Below are 16,910 nucleotides of genomic sequence, written 5' to 3'. Positions count from 1 at the left end.
GCAGTGTGCTCGAACAAGTCGCGCGTGTCGAGATAGTCCAGCGAGAACGTTGGCGTCTGCGCCAGCACCTATTGTGTGGCAGACTCCAGCACGTCGTGTGGAGTACATCCTTAGTGAGATTCTTGGCAGCTACCACAACCCATGGTTAACCTGGTCAGGGCGATATTCTGGTGATGCTGTGCACCGCTTTTTGACTGCAGCTTTCGACCGTCCGGATATTGGTCTGACTAGATTTCGGACATTTGTGTACAGTACAACGTTGTCGTCCCAAAGACACCTTTGATCGGATCGCGTGAAGCGTCTGACTAATACTGTGTGTATTGGCGCGGCGAGATTTGCAGACAGAACGGTCTTCAAGAAAGCAAATCGATGAGCTGACCTCGAAAGCAAACAGTAGCAAATACCGTGCTCGTTACTGTTTGCTTTCGAGGTCAGTAAGGTGCACCGTGCGCTCCTTTTATTTAGGCCCTGATTTCTCCGTCGGTGACTGGGTCTGGGGATTACTTTGGCCTCTAGAAAGTCTCGAATCTGCACAGTGGTCATCTTGGGTCATGATGACCACTGATGCGTGACAAAGGCCTACCACAACTCACAAGGGGAAAAAAGCAATGTGTATTTTTCGTTAGCCTACTGAATACCGTATCCTTCTTGTCATCCGCTGTAGTGCGTCTACTTGGCGTTGCGCACATTCCACTCGCGGTCGAAGACGCTGAGGCTGCGCTGCGCCGTAGGCACGACGTCGAGTGCCTTGACCATCACTCGCTCCGGTTTCTCCAGCACCCATGAAATGGCGTCCGCAACATCGTCAGACACCAGCGGCTCGTAGCCCTCCAAGAACTGCGAGTACATGGTCTTGTCGAAGCCAACGCGCTGCTCATGGAAGTTGGTGGCCACCACGCCGGGACGCACAACCACGACCTTGATGTTTGTGCCGCACAACTCGTTGCGAAGCGAGTTGGAGAACCCCTCCTGTGCCGCCTTGGCCATGTGATACACAGCCTCACCGGGGAATGGAGGCGCTTCCAGACCCGTCACCGACGTCACGTTCACGATCACACCTCGCTTCTGCGCGACCATCCCGCCCTGGTTGAGTGCGGCGTGGGCAGCGAACAAAACGCCGCTCATGTTCGTCTGCACCATCATGGAAATGTCGCCGATCGATTGATCATGGAAACAGGCTGGCGCACCGAGAGCAAGCCCGGCGTTGTTGATCAGCACGTCCACGGGTCCGCCCAGCTCCTTGACACTGTCGGCCATGGCCGCAGCCAGCGCCTTGCTGTCCCGCACGTCGACCGAGAAGTACACCACACGTCCACAGCCGGGCACGCCCTGCAGTTCCTCCGCGAGCTGGCCTAGCTTGTCCTTGGACCGCGCAAGCAACGCCATGCTCGCTCCTTGCTGCGCAAAGCGGCGGGCAGTCGCAGCGCCAATGCCCATCGACGCGCCCGTGATCACAGCAATCTTCCCCTTGAGAGACATCGTCGAAGCAGCTTGAATCGAGATGAACTTGGGAAATTCAGAAATGGTTGGGAAGTCTGCTGCGGAGGTGTCTGTGCTGATGGTGCCCGGGCGATTGCGGTGTCCAGGCTATAGGGTCCAAGACATCAACATGCAGATTATGGTGCCGCGCTCAACCAGCTGTGGGCTGCCAACAACAATCTATTGGGTAGGTGTCTGTCTATCTAAAACCTACTCCGCCTTCACGGTCAGGGCTGACCAGTACGGCGTCAAATACAGCAGCTCTCTCACAGGCTCAGCGTCTGTTTGTTGGTCCTTACTGGCAAGCAGTTCAAACGCTCGGAACACAAGCGGGTGCGTGACCCCATCGTTGGTGTGGATAGTGCACGCTTCCTGGGCAACCTCACGGACTTGCAGTGCCAGAGGCTCAAGCTCAGCCGCGAGAGGGGTCGAGGTCAAAACGGCAACCCCCGCCGAGAGGAGGCCAAACAGCGGAGCAAAAACATCCGAGTAGTAGGTGATACCACCCAGCCACTGGCCGCCAGCCTCACGACGTGCTTCCTGGTTCAGAGTGGTTAGCGCGGCAGCCACGGCCGTCAAGACCTGCATGCGCAGTAGACGCATCGATTCTCCATCTTCAGTTGAACGAGCAAGCAGCGAGTAGACGATGTTTTGTGCAAGGATTTCGCGCTCGGCGAAGTAGTTGCTGCTCTCGGACTCGAAGATGCGGCGGCACAGGTCGTCCCAATCCTGCGCCTTTGCTCCAGCAGCACCCGTGTACGCAGCAAGCACGGTCGGAGCATCGACCAGTTCAAAAAGCACCTTCGACAGATGTGCAGCGCCGTGCCCAGTACGCGCAAAGGAGGCTGTGATGTATTCCACCGCTAGTGGTAGCACCGTTGCGTCCGATACCGAATCTCCCGGGGAGGAAGCTGTCGTTCCAAGCGCCTTTTGTACAGCATGCCGACCAGAAGATCTCACGCGCACGTCGTCATCTTGAAGGAGACGCAGCGCGCTCAGCCAGCCAGCCAGTGCAAGATCAACACTCGTAGCGTCAGCTCCCTGCGTAGTGTGCAAAAGTAGAAGCCCGCTGTGATGAAGCGCAGAGGCGGCAGCTTGGCGAAGGATTAACGGCTGGTTCTCGTCAGACCGCTCCTCGATCTCTTGGCACAGAATCTGGTACAAAGCAGCATCGGCGCTAGAAGTACTCTGCTGCTGGTATGCCATTAGAGCAAGCAGCTCCAACGCCGGCGCTAGAACTTGCGTATCGGCCGAGACGCTCAGAGTGCGCGTTAATTGTGCTTGCAGCTGGGGTCTTTGAGTCTGCGTGTCGGCAATAGGCAGATGAAGCTGGCATCGTACGAGTAGCTGCAGCTCTCGGGCGCGCACCTTCGGGTGGGTCTCCACCAAGAACTGGTCGATCAAAAGCGCTTGCAGCTCAGCAACAGCATCGGGGTCCAAATCTGCAATGGCCAACTTGTTCGAAAACTGCTTGACAGCCTTCTTGCGAATTTGGAGCACGTTGCTTACCAACATCTTCTGTATGAGCAAGTCGAGCTGCTGGCCACCAGCACGAACAGCCCACAAGCTGAACCAAATCGACACCAATGCGCGATCTAGTACGTACATGCCCGGTCTGGAAGACAAAAGCACTGCCGCATTGCGGTCAGAATCGCATCGCTGCTGGAGCTGCTGCTCAACTTCGGTTTGAATCTGTCCAGCCAATTGTACAAACGCATCTCTCGTCGAGTCTGACTTCAGTGTCGAGAGCGCGACCGGAGCATCTGAAGCGTAGAATTGAAGGATCACGTCCATAGTCGCCACTAGTTCCGCCCGGATGACAGCATTGATTGATGCTGCATCCTGTCCTGCCCATAACCACATAGTCGACGGGAGGAGCTTGGTGACCACAATGTCGAAGAATTCAGCTTGAGAATCTTTCAAGATAGGCGTAGCTTTTCTCTGGTCGTCTCCAACGAACAAGTACTTAGTCGTCAGGTGGCGGATCTGAGTTAGCACTCCATGAACGTAGTTGTGGGAGAATCCCTTCACATCCGCATGCTCCTTAGCGTTTCGGATGCCATGAGGAAGCTTATCGCACAGAGTGGATAACACGGATGCAGCATCAGCATCACTCACGATGGCTGCCACAACCTTAGCAGCCATGTGTCGGATGGCCATTGTAGGCTGCGAGGCACACTTTACTACAAGCGGGACGAAGCTCGCCAACCCACTTCCGTCTTCACACGGTGAGGCTGATGCCTCTGCTACACGTTGATCATCCTCGTCTCCAGGACGAAGACGACTTAGGAACAGTAGCAACGGGTATAAGCCGGGTGGTGCGGCTCCGCCCAATGCCCCACTAGACTTGCTGTCCGTGGCCAACAACTTTGACAACTCACGAGCAAGGAAGCCACGGAGTTGCTGGAAACGAGAAAACACGTCGTCGCTGGCAACCTGCTGGCGAGTTCCGCCGTCTGCAATGCGCTTGTCCCCAATCGCACGCTGGGTAGCCGCAGCGAAAAGCATCATGGAAGAGTTGCGTACAGCCCACGATCCGCAGTCAAATCCTCGCACGGCAAGTTCAAACATATCCACGACGTAGCAGGCTACATCCTCTGCAAGGACTCCGTCCTGGCAAATAAGTTTCAAAATGTTCAGTGCGTGGACACGAGCACGCCACAGCGAATGGTGTTCCTGGTGCGTATCACGCTTCTCGGCAGCATCAGTGTCCTCGCCTGCAAGACGCAGCAATGTCGACATCACCTTCGGTAGAATCACAGCAGCAGAATTCCGCGGCTCAGCACGAAGAATTGCCACAAAGCTGAACGCAAAACCTGAGCTGCGACGCAAAATGAAGTGCTGCTCTGAGCGCTCCAACCGCTCTAGAAGGCGATCAGCCCATCGCGCTGGCAAACCACCGAGCACTGCGTTTTGCTCACCATGGGCAAGGAATGCACGGCAGACACCCTCAAATGCCTGGTATGCCATCGCAACGGCACCCTTGTGCTTGAGCTCAAACAGTGAGTTAAGCAGTGTTTCTCCACCCCGTTGCGCCATTTCAACCGTGAAGTAGGAGATGGCACCCGGTCTCGGGTTCGAGCTCGGAAGCGGTACACGGCGCATGAGCAGTTCGAGAATGGCACCGCACTCTCGGGCTGCAAGCCAACTGCCCACAACAGCACGCTGCTCAGCATTTCCATTCTCTTCCTCACCACCACCATCGCCGTTCTCAACGATCAAGTGACCGCGACAGTCTACTCGCAGCGCTGCGCTCGAAGTTTTAGCCACCGCACTTACCTCGCCCACAACACCAGCGAATGAAGCTGACAGCTCTTCGTCTCCGACACCGGAGGTCGCATCGCCGACCACAGCAAGCGACGCACGCATAGATTGGTGAATAGCTGAGAACACCTGCGTGATTGCACGCGGCCACTCTGCAGTCTCACTGGTAGGAAGTTTTTCAAAATCCACGTTTTCAAGCACGTAATGCAGCGACAGCAAGAAGCCATGCACGAGTGGGGACTCGCCCCGACGGATTTCAGCTGGGCTTAGAGCTCCAATGCGTGACAGAATCACTTGCGCTAGCTGCAATACGAAAGCCACATCGGCATTGGTGGTGATATCTTCAGCATCATCGCTTGGGAGTTCTGGAGTGCGCTGAAACGACAAGTCATATCGTTGAATAGCCACGCTGCATTTCTGAAACAACAACCGGATAAACATCGCACCAGCGTCACTTTCGCGCTGACGAGGGCTACCACAAAGCCCCACAGCCCAATCTACGAGAGTGCGAAGCTCTTCGCGCGTTGAGTAGCCTGGAAGCTCGTCCGGATACAAGTCCAATATTGTGAAGGTCAATGACCGAATTGAATCCCACGCGCTAATTAGCATGTTGAGGAGAGTCGTGACCATCTGCCCCGTGAGCAAGAGGCTACGAGGGGCTTTTACAGCATGAATTTCGTCATTTCCAAGACCAAACAGCTGGACATAAAGAAGAAGAACCTCCAGGCCCAATGTTAAACGCTGCGGGAGCGCACCGGGGTACACAGAGGCGACAATAAATAACTCGACCCAGTGCTTAAATGATACAGCAGCGGCGCATTCATCGCGGACTGAGGGATCCCGTTTTGCCTGGTTTTTGCTCGCGAGGCGAAGAGTCTCCTTAATGCGAATTAGCACAGTCTTGAGTCCGATCAAGGTGTTCATACGACCAGCAGGGCCAATTTCCTTGCCATTCACCACCAAATAGTACTTCACGAGCCGCAATTCATCGTCCGTAGGCATGCTGGTCGACTTCAGCGACGCACACAACGCATCAAAGGCTGTGCCCCGTGTTTCTCCATTAGCGTGGCGAAGGCCACGCTCAATTTCACCCATCGACACACCAACCAATTTCTCTGGTGCCATTTTCTTGCGGGCAAACTTGAGTACTTCGAGCTCTGCCCACAGCGCAATATTAGCAGCCTCTCCATCAACTTGCTCTTTCGTAGCTTCCTCTTGGAGATGCTTGATCAAGACTGGCACACAATCCGGGTCCTTCTTCAAAAGAAGCGGGATCACATACATGGCCACGCGTGAACGAAGATTCGCGTCACGCGACAGAAGCACCTTAACCACATCCGGTAGCCAGAGTTGACGCCACGCAGAAACGGACTCGTTGTCAGCCTTCGCCTTTGGACTGTTTTTCACGCCATTTTTCTTGCCGTCTCCCTGGCTAAGGTCATCGAGAATCTGCGCAAACAAGTTAGCTGCTGCAGGTGCAGCGTAGTCCTTTTGACCCACCGCCGAGAGCAACGATGTTAGCAATGCTGGACTCGCCTGTAGCACAGGCTTGGCTCCGGCTTCGCGAACCAACAGCGTCAAGGAACCATACTTAGCCCTACTGGTAGGCGGAAGCTCCACCAATCGAGGCATGATTGCATCACTCCACTTTTGGAATCCACCGGAAAGGACGAAATAGTTCACAATGTGTGCGAAGACAGCAGCCATGAACTGGTTCACCTTCTTAGACGGGTGCTCCCAGTTCAGCAATACGGCAGTCGTCAGGATCGTAAGCGTTTCCATCGCCAATACAGCAGGGTGATCACCTCCACCGGAGGTGATTTCCTGTTTTTGTTTCTGCAGAATAGGCACCGCACGGCGAAGAAATGCCTCCAGAACCTGGAACGCATACAAGCGCGTATTGTACGACTCCTGATCACAGAATTGCTGAACGCCGGTAAAGATTGCATCCAGCGCGCTTTGCTCGGTCTTCTGGTCTTCGTCAAGCCCAAGACTTGCAGCTGGGAGAGCAAGTTCATCATTCATGAGGCTGTTCAGCAGACCCCGGCACACCGCAAGCCTCGACAGATCACCAAAGCTTTCCACGTCCTTTTCGACATGCACCCGAAGCTGCACGTTGACACATGCATCAGGGCTAACAATGTTTAGTTCTGGATAAGCCGTCTGCAACAGCAGCTTCGTAGCCGTGTTCGAATCACCCGAACCCCTGCTCGACACCTGCAGCAACAAACGAAGTAGCAAGCAGTAAGCCAGTCCTGCCTGAGTGAGCAGGTCCTTGTGCACCACATTCGTCTGCAACAGCAGCACACAGTGCTTCACAATACGAAGGAACGCCTCTGTCAGCTTATCCAGGCTCTCTCCACGGCACTGCTCCAAGCGTCTGTCAAGAACGTCCTTCATCGTGGCCAACACAATCACGCTTTTCAGCGCATGGCCGCAGCGCTCCGAAACCAGGAGCACCACGTTCGTGGACGCAGCAGCTTCCAACGTCTCCACATCCTGCTCGTCTTCCTCACCCCGGTTCTGATACTCGACAATGGGGGCTCCCAGCGTCTCCAACTGATCGGCACAGCTCGTTACGAACTGTAGCAGGTGCTGGGCTGCTCCGTTCTGTTCCTTTCCCACTGGATTCTCCACGAGAACTCGGGCCAGAAAAGGAAACTCCACCAGGTGCAGCATCCGGTCCAGCATCTGCACGCGGCTCTCAGGCGTCGGATCCTCCGTCTCCGTCCACAGCGTCGTCAGGAACGTCTTGAGTTCCTCCGCCGCTGCGACCTGCAGCTCTGAGCCTGTAACCTCCTGCTTCGCCAGCACGTCCAGGATCAGCCCCAGGTTCTTGCGCAGCGGCTGCGCGTCCAGCGCCACGCTGAGACGGAACACCAGGTGCCAAATGGCTAATTTTAGTTCCTGGTTCCCGTCTGATTCCAGCAACTTGCACTTGGACCGGAAGAGCTGCAGTCGCTTAAGTTGGTCGTAGATGTTGCCCTGCGCGTCGCACAGCGCCTCGTACCACTGCGCCAGGCTGCCACCGCCCAGTGCGGCAGGCAGATCCGCGTCCACGGGGACCGTCTGCAGCACGCGGCGCAGGTCCACGCCCTCGGGGGCCGCCGCGCCGCCCTCGGCCTGCGCCTCCTTGACCACACCCTTCCTCTTCTTGCGCACCATCAAAATACGGAATGGCTCAGCGGTGTGTGGCGCACCTCATTTCCCTATCTAACAACATAAAGATACATGCAGTGATCACTTCGATTTACATTCACTCTGTGTATGCTCTTGGAGAGGACGCGACTGGCCTCGTTTTAAAAAACTTTTCTTTGAAGGCAAAAAGCCTCAGCCAACAGCCCCGACATGGCAGCCTCCGTGCGCGACACCAACAAGCGGGCACGCGTGGCGTCCGCGGGCGAGCTGGAGACGCAGCACAAGAAGAAGACGGAGACGCCGCCGCCCGCCTCGTCCTCCGCGCTCGCCTACGGTACGCAGTGAAATGATGCCGAATAATTTACGAGTTCTTATCGCTTCTGATTATTTTTTTTATTATTACTTTAGAAATGTGGAGCAATAAAGAGGAGAAGAGCCCGTTCCCGGCGGACGCAGCGCAACAGGATGTGGAGGACGAAGGAGGCGGCGACCCGCCCGATATTACGGTGGAGCTGGCAGCTATTGCGGCCAAGAACGAACAGCTGCAGATGAGTGTGGCGTCGCTGAAGTGTAAGTTTTCTCTGCGGGAAGAGGAGACGCATGAGCTGTTGCTGGGGCTGGGAGCGCTCAACGCCGTGGCGAACGAGCTGTCGACGTTGCAGAAGGACTATCAGGAACGGTCGACGAAGAACGCGGCACTGATTCAGGAATCGCTCGTGCAGATCTCCAACTGCTCGGCGCAGGTGGACACGCTAAAGCGCTGCCGGGGACTCACGGCCACGCAGCTGCAGAATTTCAGGCACGAGTGTACTCAGGAGATGAACAGGTTGGTCTCGAGGCTGGGAGACCTCGCGGAGAGCGCGTATCAGGAACCAGAGCCGTTTGACGGAGACGACGTGTCGTGCGCCGATGTGCGGATGGTTGAGAATCGACAGCAGGTCCAGCGGCTAAAGGATGAGGTTTGCCAGTACAGAACGCAGATTATTGAGGAAGGGTCAGTTGCTTCGTGCAAAAGCGTGTCGGGGCCTACCCAGCAGGATACAACGGACCGGATAAATCTAGCGCTAACGCAGCTGGACGAACTTCATGCTGAGATGTTTCAGCTTAAGCAGAACCTAGTACAGGAGAACCAGTCCTTCCGACGGCATCTGGAGGATCTCGTATCGCGGCAAATGGCTAACATTCGAGAAGTGCAGGATAACGAGACGGAGCGTGTACACGAGGAAATGGACGAGATTCGGTCAGGCATGTGCGGGATCCTCAAAGATATGCATCGACTAAAGGAACGGACGAAATACCTAGTGCCGAGTATGGCACGTGTAGGTCCTAGGATGCCACGAAGTAACCCCAATGGATCGCTACTACAGTCAAGGGTGCTTGGAATGAATAGTGTCGATCAGAATGAGGATCGCCAACCGGGTGCCCCACAGTCGAACCCTCAAAACACCGGATATTCGATGACTATGGCTGCTCGCCAATGCCAAGATGGATTCCCACATTACGAGCATGGCTTTGAAGATGATGGCTACTGCCCTGGGGTGATGCCGAGCCGAATGGAAGCTCGTTATACACTCCCAGGCCGGCCTCGCAGCCCCGGATCCAGCAACTCTAACCCAGGCCATTCGGACGACGAGAACTGGCGGATGTTTCCTCCGGAGGACGCCGACGCCCCTGCTACTGGCCAACGTGCCGCACAGCCCTGCGGAAGCCCACACTACTCCTCGCGCTCATCTAGCCTGTCAGGCCGCCTCAGCGTCTACGGAGGTACGAGACCAATTCCTTTTGCATGTGTACAGGTCGTCCCTCGTGACCCGCAGCTGGCACGAGGACGACCGTTGAATATGGGCTCCAATTGGAGGTATATTAACGTTATAGGTTGTGCCCGTCTTCGTAGAGGAGCATGCGGTACCGAATGAGCCGTCGGCGGAGCAATTCGAGCGACGACTTCTGGAACAACACCGATTATTCTGGATTGGCGAAGGTGCAGGATAGCTAAGCTGTCCCACTTCGTAGCAACCGACCTTCGTTTCACTCCATGCCAGTCAACCGAACGACCACAACAAGTGAAGCAAGGCAATAACCACATGGTTGTGCGAACGCCACTTAGCTACGGACACATGCTCACCAACGAAGGAATGCTGAGGCATGTGCATGATTCTACGGTCGGTCAGCTACGAGTCCCTGGTCGCCCATTTATATTAACCAGAGCTCAATCGACAGAAAGGCGAGAACAGAGGCAAACGAGATGGTATCCAACCCGATCAACGTCCAATTTGTAACCTGGAGGATCGGTGCAAAACCGAGAAGAAGGAATGCGGTCGCGAGCAGAATGTGTGTGTAGCTGCGCACATCGCGAACAGTGAACAGTGAACGAAAGAAGGCAGCGAAAGAGTGGAGCTTGTCAGTTTAGATCATTTCTATCCTGCCGCCGCTAGCAACGTAGCTGCTGTAGACTCATGAAGGAATCTGCTGCAGCGCATACGAGCCTACAGCAAAATGTCTGCGATGAAGCAAATATACTGTTTTGGCCGATCTGCGGTTGAATAAAGAATGTCGTTGCAACAGAGCCAGCTAAGTGAAAGGATCTAGTATTATGCAACTTGGCGGTCAGCTATTGACTAAATTGCACTGAGCGTTTTCCATCTCCAGCGTTTTCCATCTCCAGAGTTGTCGGTTTTGTTCCAGCAACCCCTTGGCTTTCCTCGATGGCGCATTGCGTACGAAGGACTTCCGGATATGTCTTGTGTTTCGTCAGATGGTGGTATACCCACACCAGTTTGAATCGCGCAATATCGTGTTGGAAGACTGCATTCTCTGCCGGGTTTTACAATTGCACGTGGAAGTTTGAAGGTATTCGTGCAGAGGGTGGAGCCTCCATCGTCATGCCATGGAAAATGTCGGAAGCAAGCACCAGTATTATGCTGTTGACGAAATAGGTCGTGGCCGCACATGATGGAAGAGCGTTTTAAGCCTTGTGAAATCAAAAACTGCGTCGGATGCAACCAAGCTGACAGAATCTCTCGATGCTTGTGGTGTGCATAGGGGTAATCTTTACACGATTTGATGGACCTCGTTTCGTCGACAGCACCACCGTTCAGTAACACTTCTCCCTGCGGCCACAAGTTCCACCACCGTTGCCTGGAAGAGCAGTCGAAAGGGTGCAAAGGCCGTTATGCTGAGCCATGTTGTCCTGCTTTCCACACGTTTGTAGCCGCGGTAGCCCTGCATCAGAGACACCAGCGAATTGTGATCAATCGCCGACACTAGCACTTTTGGTGGGTAAATAATCTTGGGTGTTTGCTGGTCAAACTCAGTCGATGCTGTTGTGCATCACAAAATTCTGGCGAAAGGCACAACTTGGCTGTTAATCATAGCATTATGGACAATTTGTCAAGACCTTGTGGCTGGCTACCTTGGGTTAGTTCTCTGACGAGCTACATGTAGTCTTCCTCGGCTCGACCGTGACTGCAAGTTGAATATGCTCGCAGACGTTTACGGGAAACGCGAAAGATGCGGTGAACTCAACCAGCTCGAACGGGTAAGAGAGTGCTTGTACCTGTATTGTGGTTGTTGCGACGGATCCTCCGCCAACTAAGTAAAAGGATCAGCTTCGTCGCTTTAGTAAGATCCAAGATACTTCGAAGTAGTTCCTGCTCGAATTCCGTACAGCTTCACTATAAACCCAAAACGCGTGAACGACTAACTTCTTCGCTGGCCGTCCATTATCCTCTTGACGATAAGTTTATCGCACAAAGCAGAGCACCCTCGTGGCTTTACACCATTTGTGCTTTCTCATTCGGCTCGTGAGTCGTGGTATGGTGTGATGGTGGCTTCGTCGAGCTGAGTTCTAGGATCAAAAACCCGGTCATTACCAACGCTGAGCCGACAATGCACTGCCACGTGAACGACGCGTGATGAATCAACGTGTCCATGAGTCCCGACAACGGGATCGTGAGCATGAACCCGACACTGGTCTCCAGCGGCGACGTCCAGCAGACAGCAAACGTCAGGAAGATGAAGTTGGTGACAAACATCACAATGGCAATCGCCAGCATGACATTTCCTTCGGCTGTAGGCGGGAACCCGATGGGCTCGTACAGCGAGGGGAACGGACAGTGCGCGAAGAAAATGGTGCCGACGAACCAGGCTGGAATTGTGAACATGCCGCTCATCCCCATCATGATCATCAGGGTGGAGGTGTCGTTGATATCTGCCCCCGCAGTGAGAGCCACGGACACGTTGTAGCCCGCGTTCAAAACGGCCGAAGTGACCATCATGAGTCCTCCGACCACGCTGGGGTTGCCAATGCCTCCTGCATCATCTCCGCCCTGGTACAACACCACCATCGTGACGCCGATAAACGCCATGAGGACGCCAAAGAGCTTCTTCGCGGACACTTTCTCGTGCAGAAGGCAGATGGAGAAGCAGTACACGAAAAGCGGCGAGCTGTTGAAGATGGCAGCACCCGCTGCGACCGTCAAGATCTGCAGCGACGAGAACCAAAAGTAGTCTGCCACGAGGTAGAACAGGCCAAGGAAGGCGGACATGCGCAGAAGTTTCGGGAGCGGGACGATGGAGTGGCGCTGGAGCACACTGGTGATGTTGAATCCAGCGTGTCGGTCCTCAGTGGTGCCGCAGATACGGTAGTAGGTGAAAATGAGCGGCAGTAGCAGAACCTGTTCACAGCCAAGCCGCACCAGTCAGTGACAAGAACAACGAGAGAAGGCTTCATGAAGATGTAGTTTACCGGTGCTGCGTGACTGAAGCACATGACGAAGAAGGGCTTCTTGAAATTCACTGCCGTCTGAGCAGCAACAGAAGATCAGAACCAATGATCGGATGAGACACAGTTGAAGGAAGCAACGTGAGTTTGGTGGAGTACCTGGAGGTATTGCACGGCTTCAGCTTGGAAAATGTTTGTCCAGATGACCACTGCAGCAGCAGCAAGAGTGGAAAAGGTTAGTATCTCCGTCGATCCCTCCTCTGATTTGGTACTTTGAACGCACCGAAGAGCGCAAGAAGTCCGACGTGTTTCGTGTGGAAGTATTCTTTGGTCTCCTTCTCCAGCTCGTCGCCTTCTTCATCAAGCAGCTTGGTGTGCTCGTTAGGCACAGACCTGGTCACCGGCACAACTCCAGTCCTGCGTGACATCCTTACTGGGGTGTGAGCGCTGGACTCGTCTGCCAAAGTTTCGTCCCAGTGAAGGGCCGTGCCGTCTCGAGTGCTTTGGCGGTGCGAATCCATTGCGTCGTCCCGAGCAGATTTGCAAATGAAGTTGGCTGCGTCCAACTCGCTCGCGCTCACGAAGAGTTCAACCACGCGATTTTGGGTTGCTGGCGACCACAGACTAATCCTACGACTCGTTTATGAGCTCACACGACCTGGAAACAAAGGTGAATCTGCTTCTGGTGATCGCGGACACTGAGTTATGCCTGCCAATGCAATCGTCGTGCGTTGCAGCAAGGCGAGCAGCACGAGTTGCGGCATGAGCTGCTGGACGTCGCTATCGCGGCCACGTAGTACGTCCTTCCTCGTTCTGATACCTTTTCGAGGACCGGTGCTGCCATCTTTGATGACGACGAACACTACCCCACTCATCAAAGTAAACCCTCGTCGAGATCGGAGCATGGCATAAAGAACAACTTGCCACTACATCCCGATTGCTACGCCACTCCGATCAGTTTCTAGTGGCCATCATTGAACTGCAGTGATGGAATCTTTGCCGAGCGGAGATCAGCACACAGAGCTCTTGTTGTTCTTGTGCACGACAGCGGAGGTGGTGGCCACTGGTTCTCTTGCTGCAACCGACGACGAGAAGGTCGGCGGTGCAGTGACTTCCATCCGTTTCCCCTTGCCCAGCGCAGAATCCCGATCGCACGTCTTCAAACTTTCACTCGGTTGAAATGCCTGTAACACGCTGGAACCTGCCTTCAACGTGCTCACACGTCACATATTTCATGTGCGCCACACCGCGGATTCCGCCCCTGTCAGTACAAGCTGTACGATCCGCCACCTTCGACCAAACATGGCGACGGTGCGCACGGCAGCGCCGCGCGGCCCCGAGCCGGGCAACAAGCGCAAGCGCAAGCGCCTGAGCAAGTCCAAGAGCTCTTCTGCGCCCGCGTCCCCTTCTGGCGTGGACGCGCAGCTGCAGACGCTCGAGAACTGGCACCGCGCGCTCACCGTCGACGTGCGCGAGCTGCGGCGCGAGGGCGCGCGCGTGCGCCTCGAGCTGGAGAAAGTGGACGACACGGCCGAGGCTGCCGTGGAGAAGGCGGAGAGCTGCGCTGCGCAGGCGAAGGCGGCCACGCAGGCCCGGGACGCGGCGCAGCAGCGTGAGGACAAGCTCAGCAAGAAGCTCGCGACCATGGACAAGAAGCTGGAGACGCTGCGCCGCTGCAGCATCAACGAGGAGTTGTTGATGACGCAGCTCACGGGGTTGCAGGAACAGTACGAGACGGAGCTGGCCAAGGTGAAGGATGCACACGACGCAGCGCTGCAGAACCAGCAGACGCAGCTGGACGCCGTCCTGGCCAAGATACAGGAGGACGCCACGCACAAGAAGCAGCTGGAGAAGACGCTGCAGAGCCTCAAGAATGAGAACACCAGGCTCAGCCACAAGCTTACGCAGACGGTCACGCGGCAGGACGTCGCTGGTTTGCAGGATCAGCTACAGACGCTGGAGAGAGACGGACAGGAGGAGGACGGACGCACAAGAGCAGATCTGAACGCCTTCGAGGATAAACTGGCAGAGGTGGACAGGAGGTTCGTGGACGTGGACAGGAACCTGGCGGACGTGAAAGCGAGAGCGGCGGCTCAGGCACCCCTGGCCCCGTTGCCGCCGCCGCCTCTTCCGCTTCCGCGTGACTTGGTGCGGCATGGGGACCTTTCGGTGATTCATGACGAGTTGCGACGTGTGAATCGGGATTTGCGGACTGCCGCGGTCGACTTTGCCTCGTTGACCAAGCGGATGGATGACCACAGGGGCCAGCAGGAGCAGTATGTGGAGTCGAGGCTGCAGGAGCTCAGCAAGCAGTTGTTTGATGCGCTGAGTCACGATTCGCGCCTGCATGTGAACGAGATTAGTCGGCTGAAGGATGCTGTGTTCGATCTGCAGAGCGACCACCGAGAATTTGGCCAGAGGATGAGGCGACTGGAAGACGACGTGCAGAAAGTGACTACAGCTAGAGCACCGCCGAGGTCACCACCACGAGACCGCGCGGGGCCCGCCTGGCGACACGGGCAGGATCAGCCACCGATATTACCAACGCCGCCGCCACCTGTGCATCGAAACCATCGAGAAAGACCGTCGCGCTATGAACCACCTCCACCAGCCCAAGATCAAATCAGGTGGGTGCCACGGAGGCGGAGTAGAAGTCGGAGTCCACCTCGTCGGCCGTCGTGGGGTGCTGCTGGTAGTAGCTCATCGCGCAGCGATTCTGGCTTGACGTCGGCTCAAAGTGACCGCCGTCATCAGCGCGAGGGCCAAGGATACAATCCTGACAGAAGCAACGGTGGGGATGCTGCTTCGGCGAGAAATAACGTCACGGAACTCTCTGATTCATCGCCTTCTCTACCTGTAGGCAACGTGCACGGAAATGTCAGAGAGGTTGACGAGGGACAAGCGAACATGCCATTTCGCCGTAGCCGCCAGCCACGCCGGACACCAGAAGTTATTGTTATTGAAGAGGATGATGATGACGATGACGATGAGGAGGAGGAAGAGGAAGAGAATGCCGAGCAAGGAGATCGTGTTGCGGAGGGAGGAGAGAACGGAGACGAGGCGGAGGATGCAGCACCGAGTAGAGCCCCTCCGGATGTAGTTTTGGACGAGGAAGAAGCGTCGCAAGAAGCTGACGTCACGATGGTGGCCCCACCTGACAGCTCCAATACCGACCCCGTAGAATCAGCCGATCACTTGGAGAAAGAAGCAGACCTACGAACGGGCTTTTTGCTGTACTTTTGCTTGGGTGGCGCCCCCGATCTTGGAGCCCAGTGGACCAATTGTTTTTCTCAATTGAGGGCTGATGAGTGCGTGGAAATGCCTCGCGCGCTAAGTTTCCAGCGTCGATACGGCATTCTGCAAAACTTTCCTGTTTACTTGACGCAGTGCATTCTTCAAGCTGTGATTCTGAATGGACAAAATGTGCCGGAAGGGAACGATTCCGTGGCTTCTCGGCCAACTGGAGCACTGAGTGTTTCCAGCCTTCATGCCACGTTTGACGAGGTGGTGAAGGCTATTCATCTTTCGTGGGCCGAAGCATTAATCGAACACTTGTCCAAGCTAGCTAACACCATTGACGACTTGGCTTCACAGAAGTTGCAGCTGTCGATTAATCCAGCGGCGCTATCTAGTTCCGCGGATAAAGACGAGATCATTTACGAGTGGAGCCGTCGACAAGAGTCTGTCATGTGGATTCTGGCACGGAAACTTCATTACGGCTCGTTCGTGCCGTCGATGAAGTGCAACGTGGACGCGTCCCCGGCAGTGTATCTGTTCACTACGATGTTTGATGTGCGGACGGTGACGAGCGTATGCCCTCAATTCGGGACGTTTCGCTTGAATGCTTTCGGAGCGAAGCTTATGGCGTATCTCTGGGACCAGACGCTCAAGAAGCTGCCGTACGTATTTTTCGCGGACTGGTCGTGGCTTGATGATCAATCGACCAAGCAGAAGCTGCCAGCGTTGGGATTCTGCCACTTGTTGGCAAGCATCCTGCTATGGAACAGCGCGATTGATCACCATAGTCTGACGAATCGCAGTGTCTACGCTGCTGCAGTGAAGCACTTGCTACCCAAGCTTGCCGTGGGCGGGCAGCGTGTTCACGGATCCGAAGCCGCCGAAGCCAGCTTTCTGCTTCTTGGCGAATGCGAGTCAACTCGCATTGAGTTGTGGGATCTCGACAGCAAGTTCGCCTCTATCCTTGGACTGGACGGCTTCTTCGAAGTCATGGAGGCCATTCAGAACAACATGCTCGCTGTAGCAGGAGCCCGTAGCTCTTAACTTGATGTGTATTACTTTGAGGTAG

At 55.3% G+C, this 16,910-nt stretch overlaps 5 protein-coding genes across 5 annotated transcripts; 2 read left to right on the top strand and 3 right to left on the bottom strand.

The window, feature by feature from the left end:
• Positions 1-669: 669 nt before the first annotated feature.
• Positions 670-1,479, bottom strand: KRP23_4806 (Serine 3-dehydrogenase; the record flags this gene model as incomplete). The annotated part of the gene is made up of 1 exon (XM_067889808.1): positions 670-1,479. The coding sequence occupies one exon, from the start codon at positions 1,477-1,479 to the stop codon at positions 670-672; it is 810 nt and encodes a 269-aa protein (XP_067746408.1).
• Positions 1,480-1,689: 210 nt separating this feature from the next.
• Positions 1,690-7,908, bottom strand: KRP23_4805 (Thyroid adenoma-associated protein-like protein; the record flags this gene model as incomplete). The annotated part of the gene is made up of 1 exon (XM_067889807.1): positions 1,690-7,908. The coding sequence occupies one exon, from the start codon at positions 7,906-7,908 to the stop codon at positions 1,690-1,692; it is 6,219 nt and encodes a 2,072-aa protein (XP_067746407.1).
• A 183-nt stretch (positions 7,909-8,091) lies between these two features.
• On the top strand, positions 8,092-9,873 carry KRP23_4804 (uncharacterized protein; the record flags this gene model as incomplete). The annotated part of the gene is made up of 3 exons (XM_067889806.1): positions 8,092-8,215; positions 8,290-9,645; positions 9,776-9,873. 3 exons carry the CDS (start codon positions 8,092-8,094, stop codon positions 9,871-9,873), a joined length of 1,578 nt encoding a protein of 525 aa, XP_067746406.1.
• Positions 9,874-11,654: 1,781 nt separating this feature from the next.
• On the bottom strand, positions 11,655-13,125 carry KRP23_4803 (putative vacuolar membrane protein; the record flags this gene model as incomplete). The annotated part of the gene is made up of 5 exons (XM_067889805.1): positions 11,655-12,557; positions 12,629-12,685; positions 12,764-12,813; positions 12,888-12,972; positions 13,039-13,125. 5 exons carry the CDS (start codon positions 13,123-13,125, stop codon positions 11,655-11,657), a joined length of 1,182 nt encoding a protein of 393 aa, XP_067746405.1.
• A 781-nt stretch (positions 13,126-13,906) lies between these two features.
• KRP23_4802 (uncharacterized protein) lies at positions 13,907-16,885 on the top strand (the record flags this gene model as incomplete). The annotated part of the gene is made up of 3 exons (XM_067889804.1): positions 13,907-15,231; positions 15,304-15,395; positions 15,465-16,885. The coding sequence occupies 3 exons, from the start codon at positions 13,907-13,909 to the stop codon at positions 16,883-16,885; spliced, it is 2,838 nt and encodes a 945-aa protein (XP_067746404.1).
• Positions 16,886-16,910: the final 25 nt, after the last annotated feature.

The sequence above is a fragment of the Phytophthora ramorum genome, assembly GCF_020800215.1.
Source record: "Phytophthora ramorum isolate Pr-102 chromosome Unknown Phyram_PR-102_s0004, whole genome shotgun sequence".
Taxonomy (NCBI): Eukaryota; Oomycota; class Peronosporomycetes; order Peronosporales; family Peronosporaceae; genus Phytophthora; species Phytophthora ramorum.
The sequence above is the reverse complement of the archived record's forward strand: the minus strand, read 5'-3'. Positions and strand labels throughout refer to the sequence as shown.